Here is a 23,483-nt window from a genome sequence, read left to right on the forward strand (position 1 = left end):
CCCTTCCTGACTGCCCATTAGGCTCAGGGACAGAAACACCACCTGGGGGTATTCCTCTCCTCCTGGCATCTTAATTAACATCTTAATATTAGTTATTTTAATATAAATATGGACACAGTAAGAAATACTTTGAGGTTTGTAGAGCAGCTCTCCAGGGAACATCTTGCCACAGACTCAGACTACAGTTCTCAGGCCAGATTAATCATTTCTAACCTTAGCAGGGTCCAAGTCTAGTTATTACTTTCTGGATCATGACAGCATCTGTCCATGACCAAGCTCTTAACTTATTGTTAAGCATTAGGCACTTTGGCCAGGCCCATCTCGATGCCAGGATAGCACATAGCTCACTCTTTACCCTGGGTCCATCCAGTCCCTTGTTAGGACCCTGCTTTTGGGGGTGCTAGGAAGTAAGGGCAGCTATGGCTTACGTCAAGAGAACAGGTGCCAAGGAGGAAAATATCTATTAGAGTCAATTGACTCCCACTTCACAAAAGCATAACATTTACTACTGTCTTCCTGTGCCTATACAAAAAGGACATTGCTCTGAATAAACTATGGAAAGGACTTAAGGAGAAGAGGAAAACAATATTTATAAGTCAGCAAAGCCCGAAAAAGAAGTTACAAATAAACACAGGAATGAGCACTGTGATGGGAGTAACTCATATAAACCTAAGCTACCTGTGGCAATGTTATCCTACACCCCAGCATCCTATATGGTCCTTCAAGCACCTCCAAGAGTCATTTCTGGTGCAGAGCTGGGAGTAACACCTGAGCATTGCTGGGTGTGACCCAAAAAACAAAAATAAAGAAAAAAGAACTAGGACCCAACATTGAGAAGCTGGAAGGAGACTGCAGCTGTCCCTGCTTATCACTGTCCATCGCTTCAATTTTGAAGTCACTCCCAGCAATTTTCACTTACCCAGTCTCCACAGCCATGGTTCCAGCACCATGCAGATGTATTCACTCTCTCAGTCCCAGTACTTAATGCTACGGGACAGAATGTGAATGGAAAGGGGAGGGCTGGATTTGCACAGAACAAATTAAAGAGAGTCTGAAACAGTTTTTGTGCTGAGGATGGCTCATAGTTCCCAAAGAAACTGCTACACCTAAGTAGATGGAGTATTTGTCAGCTTAATATTCAAATCTATATAACTTTCAGCTGTTTATGAAAGACCTTATATAAAATTTGGTTGCAAAAATACTGTGCAATTTGTTTGCTTTCCATAGTATGTGGAAATATAGTATTTTACTATCTTACTGTGTTCCTTAAAAGCACAGTATTTGCACATATATATGCACAGTTTGTACACATATATATATATTTGCACAGTAAAAGCACATATATAGGGGCTACAGCGATAGCATAGCGGGTAGGGCGTTTGCCTTGCACGCCGCTGACCCAGGTTCAATTCCCAGCATCCCATATGGTCCCCTGAGCACTGCCAGGAGTAATTCCTGATTGCAGAGCCAGGAATAACCCCTGTGCATTGCCAGGTGTGACCCAAAAAGAAGGAAAAAAAAACCACATAAATGTATGGATTTAAGGACTTTTTTTTGTCGGGGGGCAGGGGTGGTTGAGTATGGGCTGAGGGGTTACTCCTGACTCTACACTCAGGAATTACTCCTGACAGTGCTCAGGGGACTATGTGGAATGCCAGGGATGCTCAGGGATGCCTAAATCAGGGTCAGTTACATGCAAGGCAAACGTCTTACCCACAGTACTATGGCTCCAGTCCCAAATATGTCTTAAAACAGTGCCCTTGTGAATCTCAGATATATATTTTGTCATTTATTTGTGCTTTATAAACAAAAATAAAGAAAATAGAAACCAAATCTCAGCTTGTGAAAGAATTCTAATTAAGCTTTCATCATGGTGGATCTCAGCTGATCAAGAGTCCTAAAATGACTTGGGAGAAGAAGGCTCATCTAACCTTGCTTCTGTCTGTCCATCTCTGTGCCCTTTTTAAATTCTCTCCAATTCATGGGGCAGTTCCTAGTACAAATTTCTGCCTGAAGACCTGTTCTTTCTGCTTATAGTCCTTTTTTTTTGGGGGGGGGGGGTCAAACCTGGCAATGCACAGGGTTTACTCCTGGCTCTGCACTCAGGAATTACTCCTGGCAGTGCTCAGGAGACCATATGGGATGCTGGGAATCGAACCCGGGTCGGCCACATGCAAGGCAAACTCTACCCGCTGTGCGATCGCTGCAGCCCCATGTAGCCCTCTTTTTAAATACCTATGTGACTCACTAATTCCCTTCTTTCAATTACAGATTTTCCAAATGTCACTGAAATGATAATAGTCTATTCCCTTTCCAGACTTATTTTTCATGTCAGCATCTTTCACTAATATATATATACTACTTATTTTGTTAACTTATATATGTTGTGCCATGTCGGCTCCAATAGAGGAAATGTTTTGTGAAGGTGGAGATTTATGTCTAAGATAATATTTGTCAAATAGTAGGTTTTAAACAAATTCTTTATGTTTTAAAGAATATATAAATTGACCATCACTGGTACTAAAATTTTGTGGAAGGAGTTGATTATTTTTTAAAATGTATTCTCAGTTTTTCTATTTTTCTAGTATAGGAATACAAAATTAAATAGTGGAAGCATTTAATAAAACTATTACTAGGGATCAGATAGCAAGATATCCTGATAGTACTGATGTACTATCACATTCCAGCTGTACTATCAAGACACTTTTTATGTTCCCCAAGCCCTGCCAGGAGTGACTGCTGAGTACAGAGCCAGGAATAAGCCCTGAGCACCACTTGCCAAAATAAAAGCTGTTTTAGGATTTTTGAAAAATCCCAAATGATGGGACAAAGAGGTAGTATAGAGGTATGGCTTACCTTACATGCAGCTAACCCGGATTTAATTCCTGGTGCTGCATCTGATCCCCCTGAGCCCTGCCAAGAGTGATCTCTGAGCATAAGACTACAGGAGTAAGCCCTGAGCATTGCCAGGTATGCCCCCCCAGAAAATAATTTTTTTTTAATAAAATAAAATCCCCAGTTGTGCCTTACTACAACTATTTGTGTTACTGTAGTAAAAACATTTTTATTTAGGACTCAGAAATTTTGAGTTCTGCTATTAAATGCCCAATCTTGTACTGTCAAATGTCACTGTCATCCCGTTGCTCATCGATTTGTTTGAGCGGGCACCAGTAATGTCTCTCATCGAGAGACTTATTGTTACTGTTTTTGGCATATCCACACTGTCAAATGTAACTTATTATTTACTATGGATTTGTTTTTTTTCCCCTCCAGTTTTTATTAAGGCCCCATGATTTACAATACTGTTAATGATAGTTTCATGCGTACAATGGATTTGCTTTTTATGTGCTATTAGATGAACTACATCCCTAAGGACCCCTTCCATCTCTTAACGTTCTGATTTCAGAGTTCCTCCAGTGCATCTAGGTATTATTTAAAAGTTTTTACTTGTCAGGGCTGGAGCAATAGTACAGTGGGTAAGGCGTTTGCCTTGCACGCGGGTTCAATTCCTGGTATCCCATATGGTCCTCTGCGCACCACCAGGAGTGATTCCTGAGTGCAGAGCCAAGAGTAACCCCTGTGCATTGCCAGGTATGACCCATCACTGTATCACTGTCATCCCATTGCTCATTGATTTGTTCAAGCGGGCACCAGTAACGTCTCTCATTGAGAGACTTATTGTTACTGTTTTTGGCATATCCAGTATGCATGGGTAGCTTGCCAGGCTCTGCCACGCGGGCTCGATACTCTTCGGTAGCTTGCCGGGCTCTCCGAGAGGGGTGGAGGAATCGAACTTGGGTCAGCAGCATGAAAGGCGAACGCCCAACCGCTGTGCTATTGCTCTAGCCCCGGGTATTACCCATAAAGCAAAATAAAAAAAAGTTGTCAATTTTCCAGCATGTTTATTTTTAAAATGAAAGCAAATTTTATGTCCAATTAGCTGAACAGCCATTAAACAGCTTTTTTTTTTTTTTGATTCTTCATTGTAGCGATTCGATATTGTGAAAAATGTCAGTTGATCAAACCTGACCGAGCACACCACTGCTCAGCATGTGACCGGTAAGTGAACACCCTGCCCCTGCAGGCTTTGCCTGGGTAGTCAGTGAAGCTGATGGGAAGGGAAGGAACTCGGATGGTTCTGGGCAAAATGCCGCTTTATCCTCTCCCAATATTTGGTATACTTGCAGGGCTAACAAAAATTGTTCATATAAATTAAAGGAGACTTTGAAGTCCCTGTACCAGTTATAACAGTTTTTTAAACATACTTCCTATGCATGTGTTTAAAAGTAATATTGATGAGTGAATCATAGATAGCTTTGCTTCCTGCTTTAAAAAACCTTGATTTTGCAGTTATCATTCATGTTGCTGTAGCAACCCAATTAACCATAGAAATATTTTCAGTTATCACTCATGGCAATGTTCTCAGAAAAATTGGAAAGTTTTTATTCTTTGTGCTCTGTGAGAACGTACTGTATTGAAGAAAGATTCCTAGATTAGGAATCCCAGCTAGTCCTGAACTTTACACAAGCTATTTGACATCCTGAGCGTAACATACCGAGGGCTTACACACTTGCTTTGTTACTTTAGGAAGACCTGTGGTCTAATTTTATCCAAACATGTACTGTTAACATAATGTCAGGAAGGAAAATTTGGGGATGTTTTTTATTGTAAATGTATAATTGTATTTATACATTGAATAACAGTTTATAAATAATGTGGGAAAATAATCATCTGTAATTCCCCATAATTTGAACAAACTTGCCTCTCAGGTTTTATCTTTGATTTAATATGTTCTAAAATATAAAAGTTATATTTCATCTTGTCTTCCTCAACAGATTTGTAAACTGTACCGATCTATTAGTTACTTGATGTGTCTATGCTCATTTGAATCCCCAGTATAAAAAATTATTGCCTCTTACTGATGAAAGTGTTTGTGGAAGTGTCAGAAATTTTCTCAAATCTAATGTTTAGTGATTGGTTTTTGTAAGATGTATTTGTAAAGAGAGTAATTGAAGTCAATAAGATTTTCTTAAGTTAGAATTTTTACATTTATTTTATTTGGCTTATTTCTTTCTTAGATGTATTCTTAAGATGGATCATCACTGTCCTTGGTATGTATAAAAGTAAAGGAAATCACGTATGCAGGCGGAGAAGTAGGAGAGACTTGGGAGTGACGGGCCTCAGAGTTCCTAAGTTTTGCATGTCAGTTTAATGACATTAATATTGACCTAGCTTTATATATATGTATATATACATATATGTTGTAACTCTACGTAAATTTGGACTCGAGCAATAGCCCAATGGAGAGGGCTTTTGCCTTGCACGCTGCCGACCCGGATTCAATTCCTCCATCCCTCTTGGAGAGCCCAGCAAGCTACCAAGAGTATTCTGCCCACACAGCAGAGCCTGGCAAGCTAAACATGGCGTATTTGATATGCCAGAAACAGTAACTCCGCTCGAGCAAATCGATGAACAACGGGACAACAGTGCTGCAGTGCTATATTAAAAATTAATATTAATATTCCAAATTCCATATTGAATTTATTTTAAAAAGACATGCATAATTGAGTACAACTGAATACAGCACAATAGTACAGAAGGTAGGGTGTTTGTCTTGCACAGGGCCAACCCTGGTTCCATCCCTGGCACCTCCCATGGTCCTCTGAGCCCGCCAGAAGAAAGCCCCGAGCACCATCAGGTGTGGCCCAAAAACAAACAAGCAAAAGAAATGATTAAGTTTTTTTGTTATCATTGCAATTATCAAAAATACCCACCACTTAACTAATTTTTGCATGTTCACGTTATTGTGTGGTTTTATCTTGAGACTCTAAGTATCATTGATTGCCCACAGCCCACTTCTCCTGCCCTCTGGCTAACACTGTACCATAGTTTGAATTCATAAGTTTGTGAATTGTCTTATTTTTAACAGCATGATTTTTTTTTTATTCTTCTAGGGTGAATAACTGTGTAGGATTTTCTAATTACAAATTCTTCCTGCTGTTTTTATTTTATTCCTTATTATATTGCCTTTTTGTGGCTGCAACAGTTTTACAGTACTTTATAAAATTTTGGACGGTAAGTCTTTTTTCTCTGTTAAAACATAATAAAACTGGGGCTGGAGCAATAGCACAGCAGGTAGGGCGTTTGCCTTGCACGCGGCCGACCCGGGTTAGATTCCCAGCATCCCATGTGGTCTCCTGAGCACCGCCAGGGTTAATTCCTGAGTGCAGAGCCAGGAGTAACTCCTATGCATCGCCGGGTGTGATCCAAAAAGCCAAATAAAACAAAACAAAACAAAAACATAACAAAACTTTTTCAGATTCCATATTTATAAAGTATTACATTCTTTATTATGAGTAAATGTCCTTCTTTTTGTTTTACTAATTAGAATTTATAATGAATGAGGGCAGATAATTTATATATAGATGTTTCTTTGTAAATAAATTAATATTAAGACAGAGTATGGTGAGCTCTTTTAGTGATCCAAAATATTCTCAGCCCCAGTTTAACAATAGTTATATCAATTTTATGGGAAACAAGAGCTTTTTTTTACTGAATTTTATGAAACATGATACTTTTTTGGGGAGGAGGGCGCAAAAGGGGTTGGGGACTACACCCAGCCATGCTCAGAGCTTACTCCTGGCTCTGCACTCAGGGATCATTCCTGGCTGGGCTCGAGACGAGTATATGAGATGCTGGGGATCGAACCTAGTTTGGCTGCAGGCAAAGCAAGCCCTCTACCTTTGGTGCTATTGCTCTGTCCACAAGATTTAATGCTGTTTTTTGAACATATATGAAATCTCCAACCCCAAATGGGTTGCAAGTATTTTTTCAAATATTTATCTTATAGCCCTGTTGTCTTATGTTTTCTGTCAAGTCATTATTATGTGAAGCCTTGTTTGTATTTTTTAAATTTGAACCTGTTGTTTAAAAATCATTTATTACTACACATATTTAGTGCATGACTACGTTAAAATTGACTAGTTCAAATCAATACACATCATCTTTACGACAGTTTAGTGAACATTTTGCTGGTGTTGGAAAAAGAAAGCACATTATTTGGTGCATGATAGTTGAAATACTGCACTGGAGAAAATTTACTACAGTATTTTGTTTGTAAAAAGTACAAACAAAAATATCACCTCCTGAGTCTGAAGATTCTACTGTCCTTGGTTTCACTGTGAGATGCTTTTCTTAGTGTAGTTCGTATAAGATGTGTTTTCTCCATCACTGGCACAGTGCACCATCCTCAGACCCATCTCGTGCATTTGAATGCCCATCTTTTTGCACCTTCCACACTATTTCATGTGGTATAAAGACCATGACACTTAATTACTCACATGCAAAACAGTTCCAAAGCCAGATACTTCATATTTCTAGAGGGCATCAATAGGTGGTAACTGCGCATCAATCCCTTGGTGTAGGAATAGCGCACATGGATTTAAAGGATTTGATTACTCAGATATACTGTGGCTGCATGATAGCGGTTTGGCCACTGGGAGTGGCTTCCCGTTACATCATTTTCATGAGGAAGTTGAATCACTTCGTTCATGAGGTGGCTGTAGAAACTAAAAAGCCACCAAGTCAGTGGTTTCCATCTATTGCTGATAGATGACCTGCACAGTTAGCTAGCATGAGAAGAGTATGTCATATAAGCTACTCAGAGTAGCTTCACCTCCAGCCAACTTCCCCTGACCCGCGACCCTGTTGGTTAAGTGACAATACCAGTACCTGTAATGCAGCAGCCCCTAAGCAGACCACACCAGTCAGCTTTCTGAAAAAGACTGAGAGGGGTGCAGAGGGCCTCTGGGCTTGAGCTTGGTTTTTGAGACAATGACTTGTGCATCTGCATGTCCCTGGTGAATATGTTGCTGCCTGACAAGCAGGGTTGTGCCCCATGGTGACTGTGACTCTGGCACATGGGGAAGGGCAGCAGCAGGCAGGAATGGTGGTTATGCGGCGGAAGTTGTATTGTGAAAATTACACTTTAATATTTTATTTCCTGAGTTTTTTAAATTTAAAAGCAGTACTTTTTCTTTTTTCTGACTTAAGTGTGTTTGTTATAAATTTATTTACATATATTTATGTAGATTTTCTTCTGGCATTTTTATTGTTTTTGTTTTTGCTCTTAAATCTTTGGAGTTTTTTTGTGGTACTGAGGAGTCAAAAGAAATGTTTGGTTTTAAAGGGGGTATTACTGTAGTTAAAAAGTAGTTTCAGGAGTCACAAGGGGTAGGCACGTGCCTTGCATGTGGCCAGACTGCTTCAGTTCCCAGTACCTCTTATGGTCTCCCAATACTGCCAGGAATTATTCCTGAGTGCAGGGCAGGAGTAAGCCCTGGTCACTGCCAGGGGTGGTCCCCCAGAAAAAGAAAAAAAAAGTTTCATATTTGCTCATCTAAAAATCCAATGATTAAAATATAAGTTTTTGCGAGTTAATACAGTGGGTAGGGTCTTGCCTTGCATGCAGGTAACCCAACTCTGATCTCCAGCACCCAGTATGGTCCTGAGCCCACCAAGATAATCTCTAAAACACAGAATCTAAGCCCTGAGCACTGCTGGGTGTGACCTCACCCACCCTGTCACCCCCGACCCCCAAAAATCTGGACATCTCTATAGATAGAAAAAGCATCTGGTAAGATCTCACATCTGTATGTGAAAAGGTCAGTAAAAATGGATATGGAGAGCCTGAACCTCAACATAGTAAAATCCATATACATATACATAGTAAAATCCATATACATATGTACACACACACACACATAAATATATATATATATATATATATGGCAACACTGAGCTAGCACATCCACTGGTATCAGAAATAAGGCAGTCTCGGAGACGCATCTGCACCATTATTAGCAATCCTAGCCAGACAAGAATGTAGAGGGAAGGGAGTTGTTTTTATTACATTAAAATATTAAAAATTAAAATAAAAGAGGTATCATATGATTCAACTATTTTACTTCTGGATATAAAAGATACCTGCCACACCCATGTTCATTGTAGCATTATTCTCATTAGTTTTCATCTGAAACAGCCTGTGTCCATCAAGGGATATGGGAAAAGTGGTATGCATATCTACCTGGGCAGATATATTTTATAATGGAATGTTATTCAGCCACTGTAAAAGAAGCAAATGCCATTCATGACAAATTGGATGTACTTTGAAGTCTTCCATTTCATTTAAATGAGATGATCTGAAGATGAATAGCACGTGCTCTCACTGTGGAGTCAGATACAGAATACTGCTGGGTGGTCTGAGAAGTGAGTAGGACCTGGAAAAAGTAAATAACGGTGCCCAGAGTAAGTGCCAAGGTGTGACAGACAGCACAGTGACCAGAGCAAGTAGGTTTAAGGGTCTCTAAAACAGATTTTCAAGGACTCATCACAAGAAAAGTGTAACGCTGACAATGGATGTCACCTGGATTTATTATACACCTGAAACTAAATAACACTGTATGTGTAGATTGTATTTTGGTTTTCTTTAAAAAGTGCCTAAGGTCGAATTCAGGAAGAAGATAATGTTTGAGCAGACTTGAAGGGAATGAATGGATATTAGAAAGAATATTTCAGATAGAAAACTCTTAGCTTTAAAGCAAATTCCCCAGAACAGGAGCATTCCTGTCATATTTGTGTCATTGCCAGGGTGTTTGCGTGGCTGCTGCTGGAGGAGTGACTGCTTGGAGGGAGTTGTAAGGACTGTGACTTTATCCAGAGTTCAGTAGGGACCAGAGAAGTAATCTAATCTCAGCACAGAGGACCACAGTGATTGATAAACTGAAACCAGTTGTGTGTCACTTACTGGCATTTTGGTCAGTGATGAGCCTCACACATGATGGTGGTCCTCATGGCTGATACTCCTTCAGCCTCGTGTGTTGTGAACTATACCATCCGGGCTGGTGTCCATGCAGTGTGAATCCCTAAGGATGAGCTCTCAGAACGTTTCATTGCACAGTGACACGTAGTTACAGGAAGAGGGATAGTGCACGCATCTTCCAGAGTTGTTGCAATAGCAATGAAGGACCTAAGAAATGCCAAATCTCAACTTAGAAACTGCTCACTAGAAATGTTTTTCAAGATGTTTGCTAAAATTTTATGCTTTATTTTTTCCTTAGAACTATAAAAAAATTGGATAGAAAAGTGTGTATTAAAGGTGGACCTGAAATCCACCTTAGGAGCTAAATGTTCTTACCTGTTTTCTCTTTTTATATTTTGAGAAAATGTGTATGACCTTCCAAAAGCTCTGTTCGTTAGGTTCCATCAAAGCAGGAAAGATTTGTAAAACTGTTCAGGGTAATTTGTATCAAAGTTGTTTTCTTAATACATTGTCTCTATTTGTACAAGCTTTGCCGCAGGAAATCTCCAGAGAGTTGTCCCAAGGTAAAATCTGTTACTGGCATGACATTCTTGTCATGGCTCTTTGTAGCATTTATGATGAATGTGTATAGCACTCATCTGCCTTTTCTTTGGGAGGATAGAATCACTCCATATGTTTAAAGGCTTAAAAGGAATTTGGTTACTCTAGGAAAGAGGAACAAAAGATAAACATTAGCATAATCTTTGAGCAAGATAAATCCCTTTTTGAGTCTGTGATTAGTCTTGTATGGTTTTATTTTAGGCTTCCTTCTTGACTAAGGGACATGGTACAATTTTTGTTTGGTTGGTTTTGGTTTTGAAGTCACACACAGCAGTGCTCAAGATCTTCTGGCTCTGCACTCAGGAATAACTCCTGGCAGTGCTTTGGGGACCATATGGGGTGCTGGGGATTAAACCTGGATTGGCTGCGTGCAAGGCTGACACTCTCCCCTCTGTACTATTGCTCTGATCCAAAGGCAAGCCAACTGGGATTTTCAATCCCTGGCACCCCATATGGTCCTCTGAGCCCCAACAGAAGTGAGCACAGAGCTAGGAGCAAGCACTGAGCACTTCGGGGGTATAACTGCAAAACAAACAACAGAGTAATAAGATTTTTTTGATTCCTTTAAAATGCACATAGCCATAAGAATGGGTAATGGGTGGCTGGAGAGATTGTACAAAGGTAAAGTTGCCTTGCGTGTTCCATGACCCCGATTCCATCCCCAGCACCAGTTGTTCCCTGGAGCACCCCCTGAGGGGTCCAACCCTGGAGGCTCCTGAGCACTGCCACACGTAGCCTTGGATGTAATCACTGGCCCTGCAGGACCAGAGGAGCACCATGGCTGAGAGTCCACAGACTCCTGAGTGCTGATTGGGTGGCCTCCCCCACAAAAGGAAAATTAAAAAACAGACAGCAGAAGCTGTGTCATTCACTAAACCTTGTGGTAAATTGACTTACCAAAATTGCTAGTTCTGCCTCAAGGTGTCTGTAAGAAAGGCTCAGTGGTAAGGAAAGTAGGAATTGAAGCAGCAGAGAACACGGGCATATTTAGTATTTCGGAACCAGAGACTTACAGAAATGCAAAAATAAACTCCTCGCAATTAGTTTGTAGTAGCACATATAAGTCAGTATTTTAGCATAGATGGAGGAAGCTCCAGTTATCTCCAATATTAGAGATAGCAGAATACCTAAATAAAGTAAAAAATAAGAAACATTAAGTATCCATCTTTTTATTGTATCATTTTTTTTTATGTTTCATTGTATTGGGGGGAGAAGGTCCCCCTTTCTTTTTTTGGTTTTGGGTGATACTCAGCTTGCTCCTGACCTTGTGCTTAGGTTTGACTCCTGAGGGTTTCAGGGAACCACATGTGGAACTGGGGATTTAACTAGAGTCGGCTGCATGTAAGGCCAGCAACTTTATCACTGTGCTATTTCTCTGGCTCCCTCATTGTAATTTTAAAGTGAATTTCTAACGTTAAATATAAGCAAACTAGTTTGATAATTCTGTTTTGAAATGGTTCCTTTTGATTATTTTCTCCATTTTCCTGTTTGTAGCAGGCAGATATTTTAGTAGATTCAACCATCTTTAGAAAGAACTAGTAATAAGAATATATATATATGAAAGGTTGATTGTTCACAAAATTAACTTCACTTTTTGCTTTTCTTAGAATGAACCTACAGATACACGTGCCAAGTTCCACATCCTTTTTCTTTTCTTTGTGTCTACAATGTTCTTCATCAGCGTCCTGTCACTCTTCAGTTACCACTGCTGGCTAGTCGGGAAAAATAGAACAACAATAGGTAAGAAAGACGAAGAGTCGTTATCAAGGAAAATAACTACAAATGAATGTTACATCTCCAAGACATGTCAGATGATAAATAATTGTGGTCTCTGTTAGCTGTGACAGACACAATGAATATTGAGGCTTATTATTTTGGTTTTGGGCAATACCCAGCAGTGCTCAAGGTTCACTGCTGGCTTTGCACTTAGGGTCCACTCCTGGTGGGGCTAAGAGTACCATGAAGCAGTTCTGGGAGCCAGGCCATGTGCGCGGCAAGCACACTCTCTATTGTGCTACCTCAGCCCAAGGCTCATTGTGAAGACAGTTGAGGAACTGACATGTACTTGCCTTTGTTCATAATAGTGCATGCTATATCAAGCACTGACTGAATTCTCTACATTATAATACAATTTCTGTGTTTATATGATACCTTTTGAAAAGTCAATTTGTGATAGATCTACATATTATAAGCAAGTTGATTCATAGATTTCAAAATAAAAATTTTATTGTAGCTTTTAGCTAAAACATGTTCATAAAGTAAAATATGTTTACTTTCTTTGTGTTAATTTCATTGATATCTGTAGTTACCCTACAGCTTGCAAATCACATTTTTTAATAAAACTCATCATTTCTATTTTTGTTTCAGTTGACAGTGTTGTAGCACTAAAAGCAGCAATTTCCCTTTTATGCTTTTTTTAAAAAAAATGAAAGTATAAGGGAGTAATTTAGAATGGCATGAAAAGAATTGAATCAATATTTCCTAAACAGACATGGAGTGAATGTCCTCACACTAAGCAGCATCACTGTGCTCTAAATGAAATAACGGAGTAACAGCTAGTGCAGTGTCCAAATGTTTCCTAAGAAAGCCTAAGACTGTAGGTGCTACGACCCACAGTTATGTATGTAGCAGGAGAATAGTTTTAATATCACTGTGAAGATACTTTAGGAAAATTTTGAGATGCTTTCCTGTTTGATTAGCTTCTTCTCATGTCTTAGGAGTCAGGGAAAATGTAATGTCTTCCAGGGCAAAGATTTTTCTGTGCCCTGCTTCCAACACCACTGTCTAGTCGCCTCTGATTCCATTATGCCTTCATTCTGGTTTATCATCTATTTATTAATTTGACACCCTTCTTTTTTTTTTTTTTTTTTTTGGTCACATGGACACAAACAACTATGCTTTACTATGGCTCACACAGCATAAGTGCGTACTTCCTTTGTTCCAGTTGCCTTTTATAGAGTTTTTCCAAAGATGCTAGGGTGGTTGCCAAGGATGTAGAGTTGGGATGGTCTTCTTTGAAACTCCATTTCTTTTTTTTCTTTTTTTCTTTTTTTTTAATTTTTATTAAATCACCATGTGGAAAGTTACAAAGTTCTCAGGTTTATATGTCAGTTATACAATATTCAAACACCCATCCCTTCACCAGTGCCCAAATTCCACCACCAGAAACCCCAGTTTACCCCCCGCCCCCACCCCCTACCCCCTACTGTATAACTAATGAATTTCACTTCATTTTTTCTTTACCTTGATTACATTCCATAATTCAACACAAAACTCACTATAGTTGACATAACTCTCTCTCTCTCTTTTTTTTCTCTTTTTCCTTTTCCATTTTTTTTTTTTTTTAATTTTTCCCCCTCATCCCCCTTCCTGCGCCTCATAGTATGGTGTACTCCACGCCACTTGGGGCTTTTGCTTAGCTCATAGTCCAGAGGTGGCTGTGAAACTCCATTTCTTGATTGTAAAAAATACCTGCCAGGGGGCAACCGGAGGAGAGCCCATGCCACTTGTCCCCCCCATGCCATGGGGCAGATGAAGGAGGAAAAGCTGATTTACTGTTTGGGGAAGAGAACATAGAGAAGTAGTTACAGATAAACAAAGGAATGGGAGTGGCTCAGGAGCACCTTGTTGGGTGTGACCAGGATAAACCTAAGCTCCTTGTGGCAAGAGGGGAAAGGGCAAAGCAGTGTCATCCTACATCTCCCCCTTTTCTGTTTACAAAATTACAAAAATTTGAAATAGAAAGAGGAACAATTCCAAATCACAACACAATTCCAAATCACAATGCAGTCTTATTAGTTGTACTAAGATTTCAGTCCGACCCTGGGCCCAGAGCAGTGCTTGTGGTAAAGCGTCCAATTGTCCTGCACTATCCAGGGGTGAGGAGAGTCACCAAGGATAAGAGTCATTTAGTCCCATTCTGAAAAAAAGAAGTGTCTGGATCAAAATTGAAGAGTTGTTTCTACAACAGCTCAACAGTGGTTGCAGCAATGAGTCTCGGGGGAGCAGTTATTAGGAGTCCAATAAATTTCAGGAAGCACTGTATCAGTCAGGGAGCACTGGAACAGGAGCATCACAACATCTGGCAGGAGAACTTCAGCAGGGGAATACAGCCATTCTCTGGTCAGGTTCATCGGCAGTCATAGATGTGCAACCTAGCTTATGTTTGAGAAAAAACACTTTCATAAAGTTTTCAGGGGCTTTTACAGTTGGGGTTTGGTCTCCTTGCCTGTGGGGAGGGGACAGAAAGAAGGGACAGAAAGAAGCTCCAATACAAATGGTTATCCTTTAGTTGGTAGTTCGTGCCCGCTCCAGGGATGCCAGCTGTAAAAAACTCTCTGGTAGGGGGCGACTGGGGGAGGCTCTCCCCATCGGCTGCCCCCCAGGTTTCGGGGGCGGGGGGGGGGGGCATCGTTCCCGGGCAGCTCACCCAACCGAAGCGGCCCAGGCCATGGGACAGACGGAGCAGGAAACGAGGGCCAAGCCAGTTGATTTATCAGTTGCCGTTTATTCCATTCAACTAAAGTAAGAGATCCGGCTCTCGATCTCATCCTTCCCAACCCACTCTTACAGCCTAATTTGACATCCTTCTTACAGGATATCCTGCCATCTCCCTACCTTTAGTCAGAGATGACAGAAAGTAGCCTACGTGCAAAGTCTAGCACTCAGACCACCTCCCCTCATACGTCAGCTAAAAGCAGATTCCACTAGGGAATTGTACCATTCTGATGAAGCCAAGTAGGGCTTTGGTGGGTGGGTCATGAACACTTGAGATTGCCACAGTTCCTGTCAAACTGCCTCACTTCTGTCCCACCCCAACCCTGTGAGTGCTGGGGAGAAGAGCATTAGAAACCCAGTGTTCCCTTTAAACCATCTTATTCAGGACTGTCTTGGTAGCAACTACAATAAGAAATGTATTGTTTGATTCATGACCTAATTAAGCACACATTTGTCAAGAATGACACCAAACAACCCTTTACCTCCACCATATGCAGTAACTCCAGTATTTTCTGTTGTAGTTTCTTAAAAAGACATTCTGAATGCTCAAGTGATGAAGGCACAGACCTCCAAGACTTGAGACACCCCCCCACACACACACACACCGCCCACAACGCAGCCGGGCATAGCCCTGAGGTTCCCTGAGCACCACTGAAAACAAGGTGTTGGAAACCAACAACTGAGATCACAGCCCATTCAGCTGGTTTTTGTCTTCTTGTTTGTTTGGGGGGCACGCCCAGCAGTGCTTAGGGCTAACTACCTGGCTTTGTGCTTAGGGCTCAGGGAACCATAATTGAACCCAGATCTGCCACATTAGTAATGGCTTCTCATTCATATAATTCCAACATTGTACCCAGCGTACCCATCTCCCTCCCCCAAGAGCCTTGACACCTGTCCCTCTCATCCCCTCCCTCTGATCCCACCTCCCAGCTCATTGCTGATACCTCACTGGGTATCTTTAAGTTTAGTAGCGAAATTTCCCAGTAGCGTTAAGCATGTCCTATAAATATTTTAGGAAAGTTGAGTAAATTCTAATTATGTCATCTGAAACAAATTTATTTCTTAGTACTTCCAGGATTCACAATTCTAAAAAGTAAAACAAATACATAATTATCTGAGCATGAGTGGTAAAATAGGAATTGTTTCCTAAGACATAATGTATCTGAATGAAATTAGGTGATCCTTTACAAATTTAAAGCATACTCACATGACTTTTAAGAATGACACTAGTAGCAGAATCAATTCAGAAAACTAAAGACATCCATACTTACATCTATTTCTGTTAAGTGATAAGTATTCCTTTGTCTCTTACAAATCACTGAGAAGAATAATATTATTAATTAATGGTCAATTGTGCTCCAGGGATCTGTTCATACTCTGGCATGTGGCTCTGGAGGTGGTGAGCAGCAAAGTATTGGTAGCAATATTGACTTAACTTGGAAAGAGTTAAAGAATCTCAGTGTGATAACAAATATATTTTTCTTATTGTAGAAATATTTAACTCTTCTGTTAAAAAAAATGAAGTGGCTTTTCTTTGTCTTTTTGTATGGCAACCAAATATCTTTTCCTACCCCTTAAGTCCTGTATTCAATTCCCTTGCTCAGAATTTTCTCTTTTTTAATTTTTAAATTTTACTTTCATAAGGTTATTCACATTAGTTGATGACATTCAATTTTCAACACCAGTCGCACCACCATTACACCTTCCCACCACCATTCAAGCCTGCCTGCCACAGGCAGATGCTAGATAATTTATTTTCTACTGCTTATTATAAATACCATAAGAGGTTGCACAGCCATTAAAGTGACCATGCACTCCTGGAATTCTAAAATTGTAAATGATTGAGGCATGGAGACATCTCTGTAGGGAGCTAATCCATTCTGAGATTCATTTGGGAGTCTCTGGATCAAGGCTGTTGGAGCACTTCGAAGGCATCTGGAGGCAGTTTATACGCATGACAGCCAGGACCCAAAAGGGGCGGGAAGAGGGGAAGGGACTGCCATGTGGCCTGGAGTCTTCAGTCCCTGGTCCTGTGTACCTGGGTTTTTCTTCTGGAAGTTTGTGGCCACCAGGAGTTTGTTTGGAGTAGGCAGAGAGGAGACATCTGCTCCATCTGAGCTGCCCCAGTAAAATCGGGGTCCGGAGAAATCTTCGCAAGCTGCTGTCTCCCGGGATTCATTGCTAAATCTCAATATGTGTTGTTTTTAAATAATGTTTTTTTTAAAAGATTTTCTTGGGAAACATACATTTGTCTAGTCTTCATTCTACATCACTTAGCTACCAAATTAAAACAGCATCCTCTGATGACATTTGTTTCCTCATCCTTACTCATTGCACAAGATCAGGCTCACGGTTCACTCCCTCCATCTTTCACCTTCCCCCGCCTCACCCCCAGGGCACACGTGCATCTGTCACATTGTGATTTTGTTAGATGCCTTTAGATTCTGGGTTCTTTGATGGGAATTTCACTTAATCTGTCTCAAGATCCCAAGTACCTGGCACTATGTCTCAGACACCGAGTAGGAGGCAAATGAATATAAAATGAGGGAAGCTTCAAGAGTTAGTGCCCCTTTGACCAGAATCTGTAAACAACCTGAGTGCCCAAGAACAGATTACTGGATAAAGAAACTGTGATACATCTACACAGTGGAATACAAGACAGCCATTAGAAAAAAATGAAGTCATGAAATTTGCTTATAAATGGATGGACTTGGAGAGTATCATGCTGAGTGAAATGAGTCAGAAGGAGAGGGACAGATATAGAATGACTGCATTCATTTATGGGATATATATAGTATGAGACTAATATGTGTCAGAGAAGCTTGACACAAAGTGTCTGGGAAGCAAAAGGCATTTAGGATAGAGAAGAAACCAGTATGATAATAATAGATGGAAATGATCATTTTGGACAGGAACTGAGTGTTGAAAGTAGGTAAAGGGATATACCTGAACCTTTTAGTATATGTATTGCAAACCATAAAGCCCAAAAGGAAGGAAGGGAGGGAGGGAGGGAGGGAGAGAGAGAGAGAGCAGGGGGGGGAGGGAAGAGAGGGATAGAGGAGAGGAGAAGCAGAGGGGAGGGGAGGGGAGATAGGAGGGAAGAGGAAAGGCAGAGGCTTGCCAAAGAAGTAGAGAGTAGGGGAGGGAAACTGCAGACATTGGTGGTGGGAAATGTACACTGGTGAAGGGTCGATGATGGAACATTGTATGATTGAAACACGATCATGAACAACTTTGTAACTGTGATTCAAACAGAAAGCACCTTTAAAAAGAAAATCCTTAAGTAAGATATATTCGATTCACCCTAGTCGATGTTTTGTAATATTAGATAGTCATTTTGACACTTTCTTTTTATTTATAAGACTGAAATATTCCAAGGGTATCTTTTCCTCAATTTCAGAAATGTATCTGTTTTTCAGAAAAAGTCTTAATTTGTTGTGGAGCCCCCCCCCCTACCCTGGCAGTGTGAAGGACCAACAAGGGCAGTTTTCAGGGTGGGGACAGGGTGGGGGCAGGCCACTGTGCAGTCCTGGGCCTGAACTTGACTTCACACATAGTCTGTATGTGCCTTGCCACTTGAGTTACATCCCCTGGCCCTAGAAATGTAGCTTTTGCTGAAACTATTATTATTTGCTATAAATTATATTTACCACACTTCATAGCAAAAATGTACAGCAAGACTTTTTTTTACCATCCCTCCTGTAATTTGAAAGTATTAATTATATATATATATAATACAGAATCATTCCGTGCACCTACATTTTCATATGGACCTGATGGAAATGGTTTTTCCCTTGGACACAATAAAAATTGGAGACAAGTCTTTGGTGATGAAAAGAAATATTGGCTGCTTCCAGTATATTCCAGGTAATTTATAAAATAGGCGTGAGAAATTATGAAATCTGTGATAATCCTTGACTCTAGTTTAGTGTATTCAGAGTCAGAGACTATATTACATTCTCCTGGGCATTGAAAAAGTAAAACTCAGAGTATCTTAGTGTTCTTCTTCTTCTTCTCCTGGGCATTGAAAAAGTAAAACTCAGAGTATCTTAGTCTTCTTCTTCTTCTTCTTCTTCTTCTTCTTCTTATTATTATTATTATTATTATTATTATTATTAGAGGAGGTAAAGTTTGGGCATTTCACTGAATGGCATCATAGCCAGGAAGTGACATTTTTTAATTTAAGTGACATTTTTTCTAAAAAAAGAATTACTTTTTTCTTCAAAATGAAAATAAGCTGTTTGAAATAGAAAATCCTAAGAATTTCTAATTATTTCTAATTATTAGCCATATAGTCAAATATTCAAATATGCAAATATTATGTATTCTGTGGCATGTAATGTAATATTTGATTGTTTTTGTGCCACACACCTAGCTGTGCTCAGGGATCATGCAGTGGCAGGCATGATTCCCAGTTAAACTTGGGAATCCCACATACAAAGCATGAGAGCTCTAGCCCACTGACCTGTCTCCTCAAAATAATGCAATTTTTAACTCAGATCTGAATGAGAGCATATGCTCAAGATGATTCATAGTTTCTTTTTCTGCCAAATTAGGAGCAGTCCTTGGTTAGCTGTACACCAGAGTCACTACAGGAAAAAAAATATGGAGGACCATATAGACAGTGGCGAGAGAGCACTTGCCTTGCATAGGCTGACCCAAGTTTGATCCCTTCCCGTGTGGTCTTCCAATCAATGCCAAGAGTAATTTCTGAGTGCAAAACCAGGATTAAACACCCTGAACATCTCTGGGTGTAGCCCCCTCCCCCCATAAAAAAAACAACCAACCAAGGTTGGAGAAATAGTACAGTGGGGAGGGCACTTGCCTTGCACATGGTCAACCCAGATTCCATCCCCAGCATCCTATATGGTTCTTCAAACCCTGCCAGGAGAGACTCCTGAGTTTAGAGCCAGGAGTAACCCCTGAGCATCACTGAGTGTGACCTCACCCCAGAAAAAAAAAAAGAAAAAAATTGAAATGACATAATTTTAAGATTTAGGATTTTTTTTTGTCTGAAACTGATTTATTTTGTTTTTATTTTTGAAAGATAATTTTGCTTGGTATTGAATTTTAGTTATTTTGTATCACCTTACATTTTTGTCACAAGTTTGGTTAGTTTTACCATTTTAACTGCATAAAATGTCATTTTTCTTAAATTTTTCAGTATATCACTATTTTAGCAGTTTCATATGATGTGCCTTGATTGAGGTGTTTTTTTTTTTAAATAATAATAATAAGGGGTCAGTACCAGTGGGACTTGAATGCCACCAATGTAGTGCTCCCAAGAAAGAAAAAGAGAAGGAAGAAAGGAGGGGAGGGAAGGGGAGGAGGAAATAAATTCGGAAGGCAGGAAGGAAAGAAATCTTGTTCTTAGGATTGGTTGAGCTTCTTGGTAGAAGCTCCATCAGATTTAGAAATCATTATTCACCATTATTTCTTCAAATATATCTTCTGCTGTCCATGCAGTGACTCTAGTGAGGGGTTTTGTCTTTTCCGTTTCATTTGGGTAGATCCCTTGGCTCTGTTTTCAGCCTGTCCATCTGTTCATCTCTTCTATATACTTTGTTGTTATTATAGTTATTCCACTCTGCCTAGAAAACAGACTTTTTAAAAAAATTTTTTTTGTTGTTGAATCACTGTGAGACAAGGACAGACTTTTAAACTATTTTAATTTTTTTTTTTATATGGGGTCCACACCCTAAGGTGCTCAGGGTTTACTCCTGGCTCTCACTCAGGGATCCCTCCTGCTCGATCCAGGTCAGCCGTATGCAGGGCAAAAGCCCAACCCGCTGTACTATCACTCAAGAAAACAGTGTTTTGTTTTGTTTTAGTAGGGGTTGGGGTAAGTTGCCTACCCCAACTCCAAAAAGCACCAGAGTTCTCAGCCTGGTCACTAAGTACCTGAAATTATTCACAATTTGGAGTCTCTGCAGAGAACATTAGGATTCAACTCACCAAGGATTGAGTTGAATCCTTGGTGTGGCTGCTTTGGTGGGGTGTAGGTGCAACTGCCAGCGAGCGATTCACTAGCCCCTACTTTTTAATACCATTTACAATTATATTTTTAAAAGGTTTCTTCAATTCAGTTAATAACCTCCCAAATTTTAACTATTAGGAATTATTTTCTTAAATGATAATTTTTGATGAATTCTTTATGTCATACCTCTGAAAATTGGTATTAAATTTGACCATTTTGATTTAATTTGATGTAACTAAATTATTGCAAATATTTTTTGTTATGCAGTTTGGGTGATGGTTGCAGTTTTCCAACTCGTCTTGTGGGGATGGATCCGGAACAAGCTACACACCAGAATGAATTTGCTAGAAGGTGCGTTTATTGTTAAGTTTTTCAGTAGCATTATAAAGCAAACTATATCTGTGTGGATGTTATGCACATATACACTTACGGAAATTTCGTGCAGTATCAATTTAGTAAATCAGCATCAGTAGGGAAAGAGAAAGTCTATGTAAATGTTTTTAACAAAGGATTAATCTGTATTTGTACACAGAATGCTTAACATTACTTTTTTTATTCAAACTCAGAATACATTTAGAGTAAGAGAAAGAATGTTTACTTCTAATATATAAACTCAGACAATCACATTTAGCTGCAAATTCCAAACTCAGAAGCACGGCTATCAAAATATATTGGATCTTCCTAGAAGTTACTCTTTCATACTCTTGTTATTTTGGCTTATTATTTGTTACATTTTTCCTTAAAAATTGACCATAAGTGTAGTCACCATTTTATTTTGATAAACAGATTTTAACAACAGTGTGAAAATGAGGATTCAAAAATAGACATAGTTTGCTCATGCATCATAGAGGATATTTTCTCAGAATTTGCATGACAAGCCCACATTAAATTCAGAGAAATAGTTCATTTTAAGTAAGATTTTGAAGAAGAGATATCTGTGTCAAAGTAAAACAGCTGAAACTTATTACAGACATAGTGAGGAAAGTAAAAATTCTAATAAAAGGTATATTACTATCAGAAGAATATGGGTCTCGGAGTCTAAAATATAAGCTCTTAGGTCCTGAGAGTTCTTAGCATTTTGAGAATCTGTTGCAAGTCACTTATACTGTCACTTAGCCTCCGTTCCAGCTCTGAAAAATAAAGTTAGTCAAAACTATCTTCAGGATTATTGTGAAGCTTGAGATAATATGCAGAAAGCATCTAATGGGGACTGGCCCATGATCAACACTAGGAATATTAGTTCCCTTATTCTCCTTTTCTTCCTTTATTCCCTCCCTCCCTGGATCTTTTAGCTAGAAAAATAAGCCTACGCTAAATCACTAAATCATTTTTTCCCCTTAGATCTAAACTGCAGTGGTAAAAAGCAGAAAACTTGGGAAATGACAGGTAATTTTTTTGTCCTGGCCACAGACATAGATCCTCACCTGTCCTTGTGCTACCATATGGCTCTTGATTAACATATGTTAGACTTGTTTCAGATTGGCCTCAGAAGCTTTTTTCTTTGATCTAATTGTTTTCGTTGGCAGTGTTGAGGGGGTCTAGAGAATTTTTAATTTTTTAATGGGGGGTGTTGGGGTCATCCTTTTCTTTTGAAGATAATTTTGTCAGCGTGCTGAGATCTCATGAGTGCCCTCATTAGGAGAAGGAATACTAATTTGCTGCTTATTACTTTACTTATTTATACATTAGGTGATTTACTAAATCATTTGTTCCTCTTTTCAGTATTGGCTCAAATCAACCCTTTCCTATCAAACCACTTAGTGAATCAAAAAATCGGTTGTTGGACAGTGAATCTCAGTGGATGGAGAATGGATCTGAAGACTCTATTATCAGACCAGGTAGTTCTTGTCATCTGAAAACATTACTTCGTCATATTAAAATGAAAATAACCAGATTTAATAGACGTAGAAAGATAGAATTAGGATTTGTAAACTATTTTAAAAAAATCAAACTTTTAAATAAAATACCTTATAATATGAGTAGTTCAGTGTTGTTGATTTTTTTTTACTTCCGGGTTTTAGAGACTAGTAGTTGGCACTAATAACTTACGTTTTGCTTACATAAGAGTTTTTTAATGCTGTAATTATTAATTTTACATTTAGTCAAGAACTTAATACTTCTTTTTGTTTGTCATGTCATATATAATTATGTGCTTTCAGGGACAAATAACCATGTTACAGTGGCAATAGAAAATTGAGTACTACTTGTTCATAACTAACCATTTGAATAAGAGCAAGGTAAGACAGTGTAAAGGTAATTTTCTTAAACAGTTTATTTGCATATTTCATCATTTCAAAACAACTGTAATTTTTTAACTTTTCAATTATATCAGCAAAATTAGGTAATTTAGGAAATACTGAAAAATAACATTTTCATAATATCCATTTTTCTTACCATAGCACAATCTCAATAAATATTTAATAATAGATTAGTGAAGAAGCTAAAAATAAATTTAAGATTAGTAGATGGCAACAGCATTTTGGTTATTCAGTTCAGCTTAAGAAAAAAAAGGTAACTCTTAACCCACTATTGAAGAAACTTGATTTCTCAACCCCCACCAGGAGTTGTCCTAAGCACAGAATCAGGAAT

General features: G+C 39.2%; 1 protein-coding gene across 6 annotated transcripts in view; it reads left to right on the top strand.

The window, feature by feature from the left end:
• Window positions 1–23,483, top strand: part of ZDHHC20 (zinc finger DHHC-type palmitoyltransferase 20) — a 77,893-nt gene that overhangs the window by 48,709 nt on the left and 5,701 nt on the right. For 2 of the 6 annotated variants that reach the window (XM_055137895.1, XM_055137903.1), the window contains exons 5-13: window positions 3,990–4,059; window positions 5,079–5,111; window positions 5,955–6,075; window positions 10,348–10,383; window positions 12,028–12,160; window positions 18,658–18,784; window positions 21,162–21,245; window positions 22,617–22,732; window positions 23,054–23,131. In XM_055137895.1, coding sequence (XP_054993870.1) covers window positions 3,990–4,059; window positions 5,079–5,111; window positions 5,955–6,075; window positions 10,348–10,383; window positions 12,028–12,160; window positions 18,658–18,784; window positions 21,162–21,245; window positions 22,617–22,732; window positions 23,054–23,091 — 758 coding nt within the window. In that variant the 3' untranslated portion in view covers window positions 23,092–23,131. Of the gene's footprint in view, window positions 1–3,989; window positions 4,060–5,078; window positions 5,112–5,954; window positions 6,076–10,347; window positions 10,384–12,027; window positions 12,161–18,657; window positions 18,785–21,161; window positions 21,246–22,235; window positions 22,281–22,616; window positions 22,733–23,053; window positions 23,132–23,483 lie in introns of all 6 variants that reach the window. The other 4 variants (XM_055137925.1, XM_055137914.1, XR_008630171.1 and 1 more) reach the window with 3 other exon arrangements.

Source organism: Sorex araneus, chromosome 1 (assembly GCF_027595985.1).
Source record: "Sorex araneus isolate mSorAra2 chromosome 1, mSorAra2.pri, whole genome shotgun sequence".
NCBI classification, from domain to species: domain Eukaryota; kingdom Metazoa; phylum Chordata; class Mammalia; order Eulipotyphla; family Soricidae; genus Sorex; species Sorex araneus.